General features: G+C 38.9%; 1 protein-coding gene across 1 annotated transcript; it reads right to left on the bottom strand.

Annotated features, from left to right (window-relative positions):
* Positions 1-12,281: 12,281 nt before the first annotated feature.
* On the bottom strand, positions 12,282-14,030 carry LOC107685314 (transcription factor HES-1-like). The gene is made up of 4 exons (XM_016481866.1): positions 13,472-14,030; positions 13,243-13,338; positions 13,048-13,135; positions 12,282-12,828 (listed from the first exon to the last, which is right to left on the bottom strand). The coding sequence occupies exons 1-4, from the start codon at positions 13,577-13,579 to the stop codon at positions 12,308-12,310; spliced, it is 813 nt and encodes a 270-aa protein (XP_016337352.1). The 5' UTR covers positions 13,580-14,030; the 3' UTR covers positions 12,282-12,307.
* Between the last annotated feature and the right edge of the window lie 303 nt (positions 14,031-14,333).

Genomic DNA, 14,333 nt, shown 5'->3' with positions numbered 1-14,333 from the left:
AGAAATGGCAAGACCAAAGATAATTAACCCAAACAAACTATTAATTTTAGAATGAGACAAGGGGCCAAGCACAGGAATGATGAATGAATGAGCCACGATCATCAAGAGTCTTGCAGCTGTCTGGCTTAAAAAGTGAGTTTCCTTTCTTGGTTGCTTTATAACCAGTTGCTTGCTAACAACAAACATTCAATCTAGAATATATGTATTGTTCAGGGTGTCATTTATAGCACTGCTAGCTGTGTTTTAAAGATCTGGAAGATGCTTTTAAGCAGTTTTTGAGGTCAGAGATCTGTGTAAAGCAAGTCAGACTTTTGTGTCATGAAAGAGAAGACGCAGGATCAGTCTCTGACATTAGCGTATATACTTAAGCAACCCCCATTTGCTGTAGCTTTTGTCTTAAAATAATGGCTAACCATGTGCTTAAATTCTTCTGGTTGGCTGTGTTTATGTTAAGAATAAATATATATTAATGAAATGAAATAAAGACAATGTTTAATAGAACAATGTCAACATAAAATGACTGATTTGCTCAGCTTTCATTACATTTATATGGTCTGCAAAAAATAAAAGCATATATTACAAGCAACTTATCCGAAACCAAACACTATAGTCAAGTCACCTTTATACCTTATAGCACAGATTGTTTCAAATCAGCTTCACAGTGTTAAACAGGAAAGTAGCAGAATCAATGATGCAAACTTCAAAAATGAGGCGAATCCAAATTTTTGCTATATAGTAAGTTTTATATATAATGAAATATTTTATAACTATATTTTATTACATTATAGTAATATAAAGTTCAATATTTTTTTATTTAATAATATTTACATTTATACACAGTATAATTATAATTACACAGTAAAATTAATATAATTATTTTGTTTCAAAGATGTGTTGAAATCCTGTCAAAGCAGTTATCAGACCACTTGTCACTTCAGTGCCTAGTGTTTAAAAATCTGAGGGCAGTTCTTATGGTTTGGAACACAAAGCTTGGAATGTGCCCTCGCCGAAGGAGAGTACGTGGAAGGACTTCGCCCATCTCTGTTGCATTGTGGTATGGGGTAAACACACTTGTCTGCCGCTGGTGGGAAAGCTATGCCTAGCTTGGCGTGGGGCAGGAGGGGGTGAATGGGGGCTCTTTGAGTTTTTGTATGGGAATGTGTGGTTACTCAGTGAGACTGCTTTGAATGTGAAAGAGCACCCACCTCAGAGAGACAGCCCAGGCGGCCGGCCAGAAAAAAACGGGTTGGCAGCTGCACGGCACGAAACCAATGTGACTGTGAAGTGGCAGCACGGGGAGCATGCAGTATGTGGCAGAACCCTCCTGGCACCTCATGCCAGCTCTACTTTCCACGCCACTCACTCTCCACCCTGGGACCTCCACCAACAACCCCTCCAGACCCTGGCCCACACCCTCAGTAATCCCACAGGAAAAAGAGGGATATGCAGGAGGTCCCCTCTGACAGCCCTGACTCTAACGGTGCTACGTGTCCTTGCCTGCCGTCACTCTATACGTGTTCAGCTGAAGGAAAGCAATGGGATGGGTAGATGACAGATAAAACAGTTTTTCAGAAAAGCAGCTGGGGGAAAAATGATGCTCTACACCACAGGGATTTCTTCTGCTCATCAAGCTCCATTAGTACCTGATTCAGAGCCTTTTCTAATTCTTTTGCCTCTCCCAGATCTTGTCTGAGCGGGTGAAAGGTTTAGATGTTGAGGTTAAATAGGCATTATTCTCTCTGTCATAAACAAACCTTCTTTCTTTATTTCTTTCTTTAATCAAATTAGATGATAGATAGATAGATAGATAGATAGATAGATAGATAGATAGATAGATAGATAGATTAAAATTTAATAAATAAATTTAAAAATTCTAAAATAATTAAAATAAAGAACTTAATGTCATGATGTTACATGGGTTGTTGTTTGACTGTGTGTGTGTGTGTGTGTGTGTGTGTGTGTGTGCCTGTATACCTTTATTGTACAGAAAGGAGAGGTTAGTGGGGGAGGGAGAAGAGACAGTAAGCCTGCATCCAATCTTTTTTAAAACTTCCTGTGTAAGAGAGAAATGGCACGCTACAAGTGATGAAAGGAGTTCATTCTCCCAGTGAGAGATCCATAGGGATTCTTCAGGCTCACTTAAGCAGAACCATACACACGCATCCCGCTGTCCATCCGACATGATCAAATTCACAAAACTTCCAGTTTATCTCGCACCTGAAGCATCTGCTCTGAACAACTCCCATCTTATCTTAAGGTAGTCTGTCATTATGAATCTATTATTACACACAAATGCGGTCTGTGGGTGAACACACATTCATTCACACACCAAAACCCGGCCCACACTTTGCTTAAATAAGCCCTGATGGTATATGTACAGTTATGTACATATTATAGAGTTTTTTTTTCTCTCATTCAGAGCTGTAACAAAGATACAAGAAGACATCTCAGTCTTTTAGTGTCATCCAGTCAATTGTCTTAATAGTATTACTGCATTAGAATCATGAATTTACTGGACAACTGCATGCAAACAGAGGCCTCAGTGACTGAACTTTTTTAGTTTTTTGTTTTTTTGGCTCTTTACATCCATCCATCCTTCATAAACATTATAGTATATTTCTTTTGGTAATCTGGGCTTTTTATTGGTCACCTTCAGGCTTCAAAAGGGATGCAGAAGTGGTTTGTGCCGTTTGTATGCATTATTTCAAGTCTTGTGAAAGCACATGATAACTTTGTGTTGCAAATAGGCCAAAATTAAATTTATTATTCAATGATAATCTTCCCCTCCAGTAAGCTGATAGCTATTGTGACCAGAGCGATGATTCAGTTAACTGAGAATGATTCGAATGAAACAAAGATTTTCAGTGAGAAAAATAAATAAATAATTGTGTGGACCTTTTTTATGATGCTTTTTAAGTTTTTTTTTCTCTCTCTCTCTTTCAGTTGAGTTGAAAAGAGTGACCAGATATTCTGCAAATCTTCACCTTTTGTGCTCTAAGAAAGAAAGAAACAACATGAGGGAGAGTAAATTTGAATTGTGTGAACTATTCCTTTCAATGGAGGCTTGCAGTTGTTGAAGTAAATTTCTGTCCATTTTTCCCAGGATATAAGGTCTTGAAATATTTTGGGCTTCCTAAGGAACAAGGCAGCAAATAACCCCTGGGGCCCTATCAGTGAAATCTACACCACAGAATGATTTCACATTCTCTGTCTGTGTTTTCAGTGACCACCTGTTCAGCTTTCTGCTGAGGACTGATCTGTGTCCGACTCTATTGTAGTACTCAAATATTCTTTACATTTATTACTGGCCAAGAAATTAAAATATTTTCCAGTGTCCCCCCATCATTTTATGGAGCTTTACTATCATCTCACCATGGTTACGTGTCTTTCTTCGCCATTTAACCAGACAAGCTGTGTAGAGGAAAAAGTCTTGTTAGATTTCTATATGTCTGCCCGGCTGTCTCGTATAGCAGACATGCTGTCAAAGAGAATCCTGGGAACTCCAGGAGTGTGCTGCTCCTACTACAAAAGGTTTAGATTTACAGGGATTTCTGTAACACTGAAATGTTTATAGAAGGAGGCTTCAGTTTTTAAAGTTTGGTTTGAAAGAAGGTTTCTTACAGCTTGTAGATTCCTCCGAATGTCTATAAATGAAAGCAAGGCTCTTTATTGTACAGCACATCTACATTTTTACTGCAGACTGCATATTGATATGCAAGACACATGCAAGACGTACAGTGTAGAGCCAAAAGGAATGTCCATATAGTGAATGTGTTGTGTTTATATATGCATACGAAACCCCAATAGGCTGTAAAATAAAGTCTACACTTCTAATAGGATGCAGAAGACCTCTAAAGTTACACAGATGTTCTATGTGCAGCATCACTTCTTTTAGTACTAAATGAATGTGTAGACACAATGGATATGGCCACAATGTCTAAGTGGTGAAATACAGGCATCTGTGGGCCAGTCATGTAGAAACAATTGTATCTCCTGCCATCTGAATCAAATTGGCCCTGCTTTCAGTGGGCATCATGCAGTCTTTAGAGTTACACAGGGATGGTAATACAACTTGACTATTATTAATATCTCCTAGGCCTCATACATAGAAAACTCACCTAAATTATGCTAATAAAGGCAGATTTTGACCTAAAAGGGAACGCAAACTGAATACCTCCAATGCCTTCTTGAAACAGGCCACTGCTCAAAGGAGGATTATAAAAACATTAGTCACAGAATCCAGATTTCAATGACGCCACATATTTCAAGTCACTGCTGATTACTCTGACACCGTTTGTAGAGGGTTCTGGCTTTCAGGGGTAAAAGGAAGCACTGAGGCACATGGGAACAGGATACTCGGTCTGCCTCCTCCTGCACTTTAGTGAACTGAAAATATTGTATGTTTCAAGAATGGATAATTTTAGACTGTTTAATGTGTTTTGATTTATGGATGACCCATAACAAGTTTAATTTCCACTGGTTAAAGAGATAGTGTACCCAAAATGAAAATTATGTCATCATTTACTCACCCTCACATCATTCCAAACCTGTATGACTTTATTTCTTCTGCTGAACACAAAATATGATGTTTGACTTCCACTTTATGTGCAAAAAAAAAAAAAAAACACACAAAAACATTTATCAGAATATAATTTATGCTCCACAGAAGAAAGAAAGGTTTGGAACAACACGTGGGGGTGAGTAAATGATGACAAAATTTTCATTTTGGGGTGAACTATCCCTTTAAGGGATACACTGCAAAAACCCTACTCTTAATAAGTGCAGTAAGATTTTTCAGTATATTTATAATCTAGATACACTCTATAAAAAAACAAACCAAAATAAAATACAATACAATACAATAAAAGTCTTAATATATTTAGCATTTTTGCTTCTAAAGTAAATTTAAATTATTTTGAGGATTTTTTTAAGTATAAAAAATAAATTATTAAAATAATTAAAAAGTAATGAATGTTAAGTAATATGAATATAAGCATTTTTATCAGTCTAGTGTTTTACATCAGGTTGCTAAAAAGTTAAAGTTAAAAAATAGTTCAATATTAATAAAATTAATAAAAAAGTTATTAATAAAATACTTGAATGTTCTCTGTAGTAATTTTCAAAAAAATACCGTTTGAGATACATCACCAAACGTTTTTACTTTTTTTTCTGATCCGTATGACAGCAATCTCACTTTTCTTCGCCTTGACCGAGATGAAATTCAGTCCCACTGCAGGCGATGAAGGTGATCTGGAGGCCGTCAAACATCTGGAGCTTCTCCCGTTACTTGTGCGGCACTGAAACAAGACCACATTTCAATGAAAGCCAGGTGGGTCAGATTCAACTCAGAATTAACATTTTGCACAAAGAATATACTGTAAAATTGCTGAACCAGAAGTGTGAAAAAAATCTCATATGTTTGAACAGGTTTGCTTCAAGTTTTCCCACTTTAAAAAATAACCATGTACAGTTTTAGATATTGCAGCATGTCTTTGAAGCCACCAGGGGGCATTGGTAGATTCTGATTCAGGACTCAATTACCTTTTGAACATACTCGACTGCCCTGCAACTAACTTTTGTAAGAAAGAAAGAATACAAACATAAGTAACCCTCTTAAAAAATTGACATTTAAAAGATATGGCGCACGTGACGCAACCAGCATGCCCACTCTCATCAAAACATGACGCCCTACCCGTCTCATTATGTCTGATGCAAAAGAGCTTCGGCAGAACAGCAGCCTGTGGGTGTCAGATCAGAGTACCTTCCCAGAGTGATCGCTGGCAAAAAAATAAAAGCTCTGTGGTGGATCTGAAAGACAAGAATGTAAATAAACACACAGACAGCTTGGCACTTTAATGGCTTGTCACACTAGTGCACTATCACACTGCCCAGCAATGTAGCGGTCCCGCCACTGGTTTTAGTCAAGAAAGGGGATTAGCCAGTGGCCCACGGAAGCATCGCTTCGGCTTAAACCATTTTGCATGGACGGGGTGAGAGGCGGTGGGATAATGCCATTTTACATCCCTGTGTTTCAGAAGTTCATGGAACCTTCAGCATGATTTGAGCCTCTCTATCTGGTACTGCAAAGTCCAGAAGAATGACAATGAGAACAAAACGTCACCTATGGACGAGATTTCAGAATACAAGCACCAACTAATCTAAAGGGAACAATATAGACAGAAGCGTACAATAATTTGACTTTGGGATTAAAATGGTGTGTGTTCTGTAAGATTGTAGTGAAAAATGAACAAAACTTTAAAACATTTCCTAGAGCTGGTATTGTACAAGTTATCTGAAGTTGGAATACAACAACAGCCACAAAAGTCAATGGGCCTAATTCATGAAACGAGCAGAACTAATTTTTGTGTAAATCGTTCGTAAAGCCGTTCTGACATAAACATTCGAATTAATGAAAATATTTGTATTTTCAAAATGTTAGTTGGTAGGAAAGAAATTTACACCTGCTCCCTACCACGTGTAAATGGTGCGTAAAACTTTCTGTGTTCATTTAGGCAAACTGATGACACTGAATTTGATGCACTGCCATTATAATATTTTACAAGGTCGTTGGGCCGGAATTTTTTTTTTATTTATTTATTTTTTTTGGTAGCTGAGAGTTGCTAAACTGTTTAGCTTTGGGTAAAACCATAGACTGTATAAAAACATGGACGTAGTGTCCGTGATGTCATCCGTAGATTTCCGAAGAGCGTTTTTGAAGCTCAAAAGTGGGCGGAGGCGGCCGTCGCCAACTTGGCAGCGCGTCACCGCGCGTCACTACCGGATAATCGAAAATGGGCAAAGAGGCGGGAGCAGGTTGCTGAAGCCACGCCCACCTAGCTCGACAGTGGTGACAGCAGCGGCAATCCACCTGTCACTCAAGTGGCCACGCCCTTAATTATGCAGAACTTTAAGGCTTAATATAATTTAAACGGATGAGTTACAAAAAAAATCACCCCTCTCACAGTTGTCATGAAGGGCAAAATTAGCTATGTCGACCAAAATCATTTTTTGAACCAGGCTGTAAACATGTTTTTTTCTGATATATATTTACAACAACAAATACAGCTCAAAAGTGGAGTAAACAAGATTACAGAGTTATTACTCGATCAGGGTAATATAGTTAATACAAAGGGTGGGAATTGGGAGAAGAAATTTCTCAATCTCACAGATTAACATCCTCCACGGTCGCCATTTTGCGTGCCCCCCAGAGTTGATAAATTGTTTAGCTTTGGGTAAAACGCAGCGCTTGTCACTGTCACTTTTTACCCAGCTGTCCAATCAATGGAGGAGGGGCGGGACAAATACTACACCGACCAATCATCCTACTTGTACAACAACTGAACAACAATAGAGAAGTTCATATTGCTGGTTACTGAATTTTTATATTCAGTAATATTCTTAAAATGAGATACTAGTAATACGTTACTGCCGTGGATATTTCAAATCATAGCAACCAAAGCGTCTCAGCTAGAAAAACGCTGTGCCACCAGAGCGTTCTCCAGCGTCACCAGCTGGCCGTTTTAAGAAGAGCGCCTGACATTTTTTTTCAGCTGGCTAAAAACGCTCTGGTGGACACACGTTATTGAATATTTATTGTTAGGCATATGGCCTATTAGTCTTTTTTTTGCATTTATGCAATATACTGGAGCCAAACCTGAGAAAGTAGACCAGAATATTCCACTGTGTTCCTGGACAAGCAATTTGCTAGCTGTAATTCATAGGCGGGGATTATGCGAATGCGCGTGCAGGAGCGCCCTATTTACGAATGATTGGAATTCATTAACATACACATGTTTAACTAACAAATCTGAGCCCGTATTCACAAACCATCTTAAGGCTAAAAGTAGCTCATAACTAGCTATTACTAACTATTTAGGAGAAAGTTTTAAAAATAATGGGCGTGTCAATCCTAAATTTAGGACTCCTACATTTTTGTTCTAAGAGTATTTCGCAAAGCGTTTTAGCGCTAAAAGTAGCTCCTAAATCTGTGAAACGTTAGGAGTAGTGAAGAGGACTCCTAAATCACCAAATCTGAACTATCCTAAAATGACTGTTGCCAGCAATCTGCCTCGGAATATAAACATTTTACAAACATTTAATGATAATGAGCTTTTAAAAATGTATCGGCTTTGGTTTAGGATCATGCGACACTGATGTAATGATGCTGAAATATCAGCTTTACCATTACAGGAATAAATTAAATGAAATGATTGTTTTCAATTGTAAAAATATTTCACAATATTACTGTATTTTTTAGTAGTGTGTTTGTGCATGTGTGTGTGTATATACAGTATATGTGTGTGATATACACACACACACATATATATATATATATATATATACAGTTGTGCTCATACGTTTACATACCCCTTGAAGAATATGCAAAATGTTAATAATTTTCACAAAATAAAAGGGATCATGAAAATTGCATGTTATTTTTTATTTATATATATATATATACTTTTATTTACCAAGGACACATGACATTGATCAGAAGTGTATCAAGGTTTCCACAAAAATATTAAGCAGCAAAATTTATAATAAGATTTTTTTTTCCCACCAAATCAGAATATTAGAATGATTTATGAAGGATCACTGAACCTGACACTGAAAACGAAAATTCAGCTTTGCCATCTCAGGAATAAATTACATTGTAAAATATTTAAAATAAAAGTGCTATATTGCAAAATTACAATAGTATTTCACAATATTACTGTTTTTACTGTTACTGCAATACTGTTGAGACTTCTTTCAAAAACATTTTTAAAAGAAACCTACCAACCCAAAACTTTTGAACAGTAATGAATATTAGATGTTAAATACATTATTTTTGGCTGGTTTCACATATTAACGAACCACATTAAGTAAAAACATTTCAATACTAAGTGGATTGTCTTAAGCTGTACATTTCTAAATGATCCCCTTTTCTTGCCATAGACAAAATAAATTCCTTAATTCTTTTGTAAGAATTTCCATCTATATAGTGTTTATATATATTTGTTTTCCTTTCATTTTAAATGCTGCAGAGCTATCTCCTTCATCTCCTGTGCCAAAAGTGTCACTTTGATTACTCATTGGTCATTCACATGAATCCTTATTTGCTGCTGTCAGAGTGAAAGCCCTTGACCGTTGCTGCTCCTGTCTGAGAACTTGAAAAAGTTGTTTAGAGGCTCTCGGTCTCAAATCAAGTTAAGCTTTATGTTTATATAAAAGTGAAACAACCCATAGTAATTAAAAAGACACTTTTTTGGCACAGTGATCATCACATTTTTGTTAGCAAGGTATTATATTCAAGAGTAAATCAAAGTGAATATTATAATGAATAATGCATTTGTTGATCTGCATTTGCAGCTAGTTATAATCGAATATCCAGCTTCTGCTTCCCTCTGAATGATATCCCCAGTACAGATCAAAACACTTAGTGCGTGTATAACCTCTTTAACTCTATATTTAGGGAACATGTTCTTCTTGTCGTGGCTTCCATCATTCCATCCTCCTTCCCGTCCCCTGCCCTCGTCCTCACGTACGCCTCTGCTGTCTAACTACCCACATACTGCCCCAATCATCTCTGCTCTGCCCCCCCTCAGATGGGCCCTGTGCGTCAGCGCTTGCTGGCAGGCAGGCGGAGGGGTGTTTGGGCAAGCAGCGGGAGAGTTGATGCGTGTGTCAGAGAGACGCTCTCCCACATTCCCCCGGCGGCTGGCAGTGCGCCGGCTGTGGGAAGGGGGTTCGCCTCTTTCTCACGACCTCTCAGGTTCCTCAGCTCATCTGGGAGCTATTCATTTCCTGCCAGAAAACAGCCTTTCCCTTTCAACTGTAGGAGAGGGCGAGAGAGGCAAAAGGAGTGCGAATGGGAGAAAGAGGGCTGCATAGTGAGTCCAGAGCTTGGTACAGCAATCCCTGTGCTTAAATCATAAATCCCAGGCTTGTCAGGGCTACAATCAAAGACAAGGCGGTAATGATGACGAGCTAAGAGAGAGAGAGAGAGAGAGAGAGAGAATAAGAAAAAGGAGAGAAAGGGAGAGATCGTGCCATATGGTAACGCTTAAGAACCAAGGAGGAAGCAGAGAGGGGGCTTTCGTTTAGTCCTTTTTATGTTTCTCCCTTTTTCCCCCTTCTTTCTCCTCTCAAGCCTCTTGCATTTGCACAGAGTGTGGGAAAAGTTAATTGACATGCATGCTGGCGAACCCTCCGGTCATGTTGTGACATGTGCACGGGCGCACCGGCACAGTGGTCAGTGCGCCGGTAACCTGAGACCCTCGTACAGCTGTCCTCCAGGGGCGGGTTGTAGCGAGGCGGGGAGGAAGCATGTCTGAAGGGGATCGGCGGGTTTTCTTGGGTTGCGCCGCTCGTCTCTAGATCCAGCTGTAACCTTGGTATAAACAGTAAATCTGTTGAGATGGTGGCACGCTCGAAGTTAAGGTGGGCAAAAGCAGGCTGACTGTTTCGAGATGAGCGTGTCACAGGCTTTCCTCTAACATTTGGTTTCAATCTCTATACACTCTGCACCACAAAAGGTGTGATGGAAATTCAAAATGATCGTACTTATCCACACTTTGTGCCTCATAGCGGGTAATTGCAAACACCTGCAATGCCCCCTTCAAAGAATGGCCACACTGAAATAGCTATAGGCAACAAACACCTGGGAAACACAGGGATGCATGAAGAAGGAAACGTTTCATCATGTCATGTGCAATTTCTGCATCATTTTTGCTTACACAAATAAAAATACCTAAGCATATTTAGTAGCCCCTTTCTTATATATATAGGGTACGGAAAGTATTCAGACCCCCTTAAATTTTTCACTCTTTGTTATATTGCAGCCATTTGCTAAAATCATTTAAGTTAATTTTTTTTCCTCATTAATGTACACACAGCATCCCACATTGACAGAAAAACACAGAATTGTTGACATTTTATATATATATATATATATATATACGTTTATGTCAACATGGCATTATGCATGTTATAATATGGCTAGGTATTACCAAACAAGTAGCTGAAAGTGTTGAGCAGTCCACTCGGTGTCGGTGACTCTGCAGGTGCAATTCACATTTGAATTACTAGATGGCGCTAAATTGTCGTGTAGTAAAAATCGTTTGCAGTCATTCTTAAATCGTTTGCAGTCATTCTCTCTGCTGCTGAACTTTGCATTTAGCTTCATCCTCTTGCAATCCTGCTGGCTGTCACACACAATTTATATACAGGCATTCAATAGTAATGTTTATGAATTGTTGTGATAAAATCCTTAAATGTCTGCAAATTAAACCTTCTTCCAACAGGCTACTGTTCGTCCTGTAATCGGTAAGTTGCGACATAATAGTAATTTTTAATTTTTATTTTTTAATCTTTAAATTAATCGCTTTTTATGAGAATATTAATTTAATTAGTGCTAGCTTCTAGTTTATGAAATTGCTAAGAGAAAAACAACTTATTAAATAATAACGATAGAAATCCCGAACTATAATTTGACACCGTTTACGTCCTAACAAAGTACAATTTTATTAAAAATAAATAAATTAAAAAAAAGGACCTGGGTTTCACTAGAGTCAGTTTAGAAGTTGATGGCCCATGACGAGCGTAGACGCCATATTTATTTTTTCGTGCAAACGAGGCTACAAGTACGTGACAATTGTTTCTACAGTTTGGTAAGTGGATTTTAATGATTTTTAACTTTGCGTCTTTCCAACAAAAACCTAGTCACAGAAAAATACTTAAAACGATTTATTGCATGTGACATCGGACAACCCATTGAACGCAATGTTCCATACTAGGCTACACCGAAGCCGGTGTAATGTGTTCCGCCGACGTGATTTTACACAAGTCTTCCTGAGTTTGTGCTATTCAGTGTTTAAGAGAAACACCAAGCTTCTTTGAAGACTGCAGCATATTTAGCCTAACTTTGCATGCAATAGACCTATGGCCCGAGTCATGGCTTATTTTAAGGTAAGAATAAGCAAAAGTTCACAAACTGTGATAAAACTAAACACGGAGGCAAAACGTTTAGTTTTTAATGTGTCATTTATTTATCTTCCAAAAAGAAGAAACTTGAAAGCGCATTCAACATATCTTTGGCATCACAATGTGGAAAAGATACCGCAAATATAAAAAAAATGCATTGAACGGAATTCAACAATACAAAACTTATTTCAATATGAACTTCTCTCCCTTTTGATCTATACAAATATAGTGCATCATCTCTTTAAAACACATTTTTATACAAAAAGAACAAAAAGTAACGCTTAACAAAGAAAACAAGTGTAATTTGCCTTTTAAAAGTTTTTTTTTTTTTCATAGTCTAACGTTACCAAGGCCGCCAAACGGAATCTGACGTGACGGACGGTGCTCCCGGAGACACGGCCACCGGAACCGGTGTGCTGGAATTGTTGGCATACACTGGAATAACGGGGCCGTTTGGAGCAAAGGCAGCGTTGGGAATCAAAAAGGCGAACTGTCCGTCCGTTGCCGGCACAAGCTGGAAACCTCCGTATACTTTTGTTGCGTCAGAAGTCAAGTTGGAGGAAATCCCGCTTTTGCAAGGGACTCCGCTAAGAGGCACAGCGTTGGCTTGCTGAGTCGCGCTGGGGATTTGAACCATTGGTTGACTGAAGGGTGGATGAGGAGGCCCGGCAGGTATCTGGTGCTGTGTTGGATAATTCATGGCGTTGATTTGTGTCATGCAGCTGGCTAAGTGACCCAGCAGCCGGGTCCTGACCTCGGTGTTAACCCCTTCACAGGTGGACAGGAACCGGGTCACCTCGTTCATGCATTCACTGAAGCCAGCTCTGTATTTCCCAAGAACGGTGGGATCCGTGTTCAGGGCAGCTGTTGTGAAAATGAGGTCAAATGATTGAGTAGATGAGCATAAAACTGTTTTGAGTAATTTCTAAAACTGCTTTCAATCTAGTCGAATTCAGTAGAGGAAAAAAAGTATCTCGCAACATTTAAAACAAGTGCAGAAAGAAACACAGCAGCCGAGTTCCTGGAAGTTCTCATAAAACTAGCCTACTTGTTTTATGATTATTCATTAGACTGGCGACTTACCGGTCATTTGTGCCCGCTGCATGTTTCTGAGATGTTTCACTGTCATCTCCAGGATGTCCGCTTTCTCAAGTTTAGAGTGTCTGGAGCTCTGTGTGAAAATGGGGATTGATTTAGATATAGTCGGCTATGTGAGGAGATAGATCGATATTCGATCCAGATGTAAATGTAAGAATCAGTAGGACTTTCAGTACTTACATCTTTTTTTAGAGCATCCAAGATTAACGTTTTCAGCTGACCCAAGCTTTCGTTGATTCTCGCTCTTCTTCTTTTCTCCATAATGGGTTTAGAAGACTAAAATGCAAAAGAAAAAAAAAAGTGAAATTGTCTAACTAGTCTACTTCGGGAACTATTTCTCAATGCATCGTAGTGCGCATATGCGCGCTGTTTGAAAATAAATGCAGTACAGTTCAGACTCAATACAAACCTTTCTGTGCTCTGAAGCCGTTTTGGGTTTATCAGGTGTAGTGTTCATGCTCGCCGGAGTCGCCGCAACCGGAGACGAGGAGTTCTTTTCCATGATATCGGCAGGCATCTTCACTGGGAAGTATCCTTTGAGATTTTTTAAAAAAGAAATCCTCCTGTATCTTCTACTAGAGTGAACGCTGTACGCAGATACAGTTCCAGATATGAATGGATATCCGCACGAAGTGTCCCGAGTTCAACTGGCTCTGATTTCACCGTTTGCCAGCGGTCGCAGCAACTGCCTGCCTCAGCGTCCTGTTGGTCTTATTTATATCTCCGACTGCACGCGAACGGCTCGTGTGAAACTTCCCAAACTTTCTTTCCCACAGTAACTTTCTACCAATCAGCGTGAGGGACACGCGGCCCGAGGGGAGGATGGCTCGTGGTCGGCGCCCCTCCATTGGTTGTTTAGCGTTTGAGCGGGTGGCCAATGGCGCGCGGCCGGGTTTAGGGCACAACCGGGACTGCCTTCAATCATTCAGTTTACATATTAACACTTAAGAGCCAGTGTCCGCAAAGAAACAGCAAACTTTGTAATTACAGTTCAATACACATATAGATCTATTGAAATTAATGAAGGAAACTAAAAAAAAGACATACTTCCTGCACATTATAGAAAGTGTGAGACGTGGAAAAGTTTACTATTGCAATATTAATGTTAAAAGGGTAAAACAAAATGCATGTGAGTTTGCCTTTTACTACAACCGAAATAATATGCCTGTTGTGAAGACCAGAATGTGTACGTTATGCCACATAATAAGTCATTAAAAATAAAAACGGCACATTTTAAGTGTCTAAGTTTTATAAATCTCTGTGTGTGTGTG

The sequence above is a fragment of the Sinocyclocheilus anshuiensis genome, unplaced genomic scaffold (assembly GCF_001515605.1).
Source record: "Sinocyclocheilus anshuiensis isolate Anshui unplaced genomic scaffold, SAMN03320099.WGS_v1.1 scaffold385, whole genome shotgun sequence".
In the NCBI taxonomy this organism is placed as follows: domain Eukaryota; kingdom Metazoa; phylum Chordata; class Actinopteri; order Cypriniformes; family Cyprinidae; genus Sinocyclocheilus; species Sinocyclocheilus anshuiensis.
Note: the sequence above shows the minus strand (reverse complement) of the source record. Positions and strands in the feature narration are given on the sequence as shown.

Bases quoted from the DNA above. Each gene is read 5' to 3' on its own strand.
- LOC107685314 (XM_016481866.1), bottom strand. From the start codon at position 13,579: ATGCCTGCCGATATCATGGAAAAGAACTCCTCGTCTCCGGTTGCGGCG. The intron at 13,339-13,471 runs GTTTGTATTGAG...TTTGCATTTTAG, and splicing joins CGGCTTCAGAGCACAGAAAG to TCTTCTAAACCCATTATGGA. The intron at 13,136-13,242 runs GTAAGTACTGAA...ATTTTCACACAG, and splicing joins TGGATGCTCTAAAAAAAGAT to AGCTCCAGACACTCTAAACT.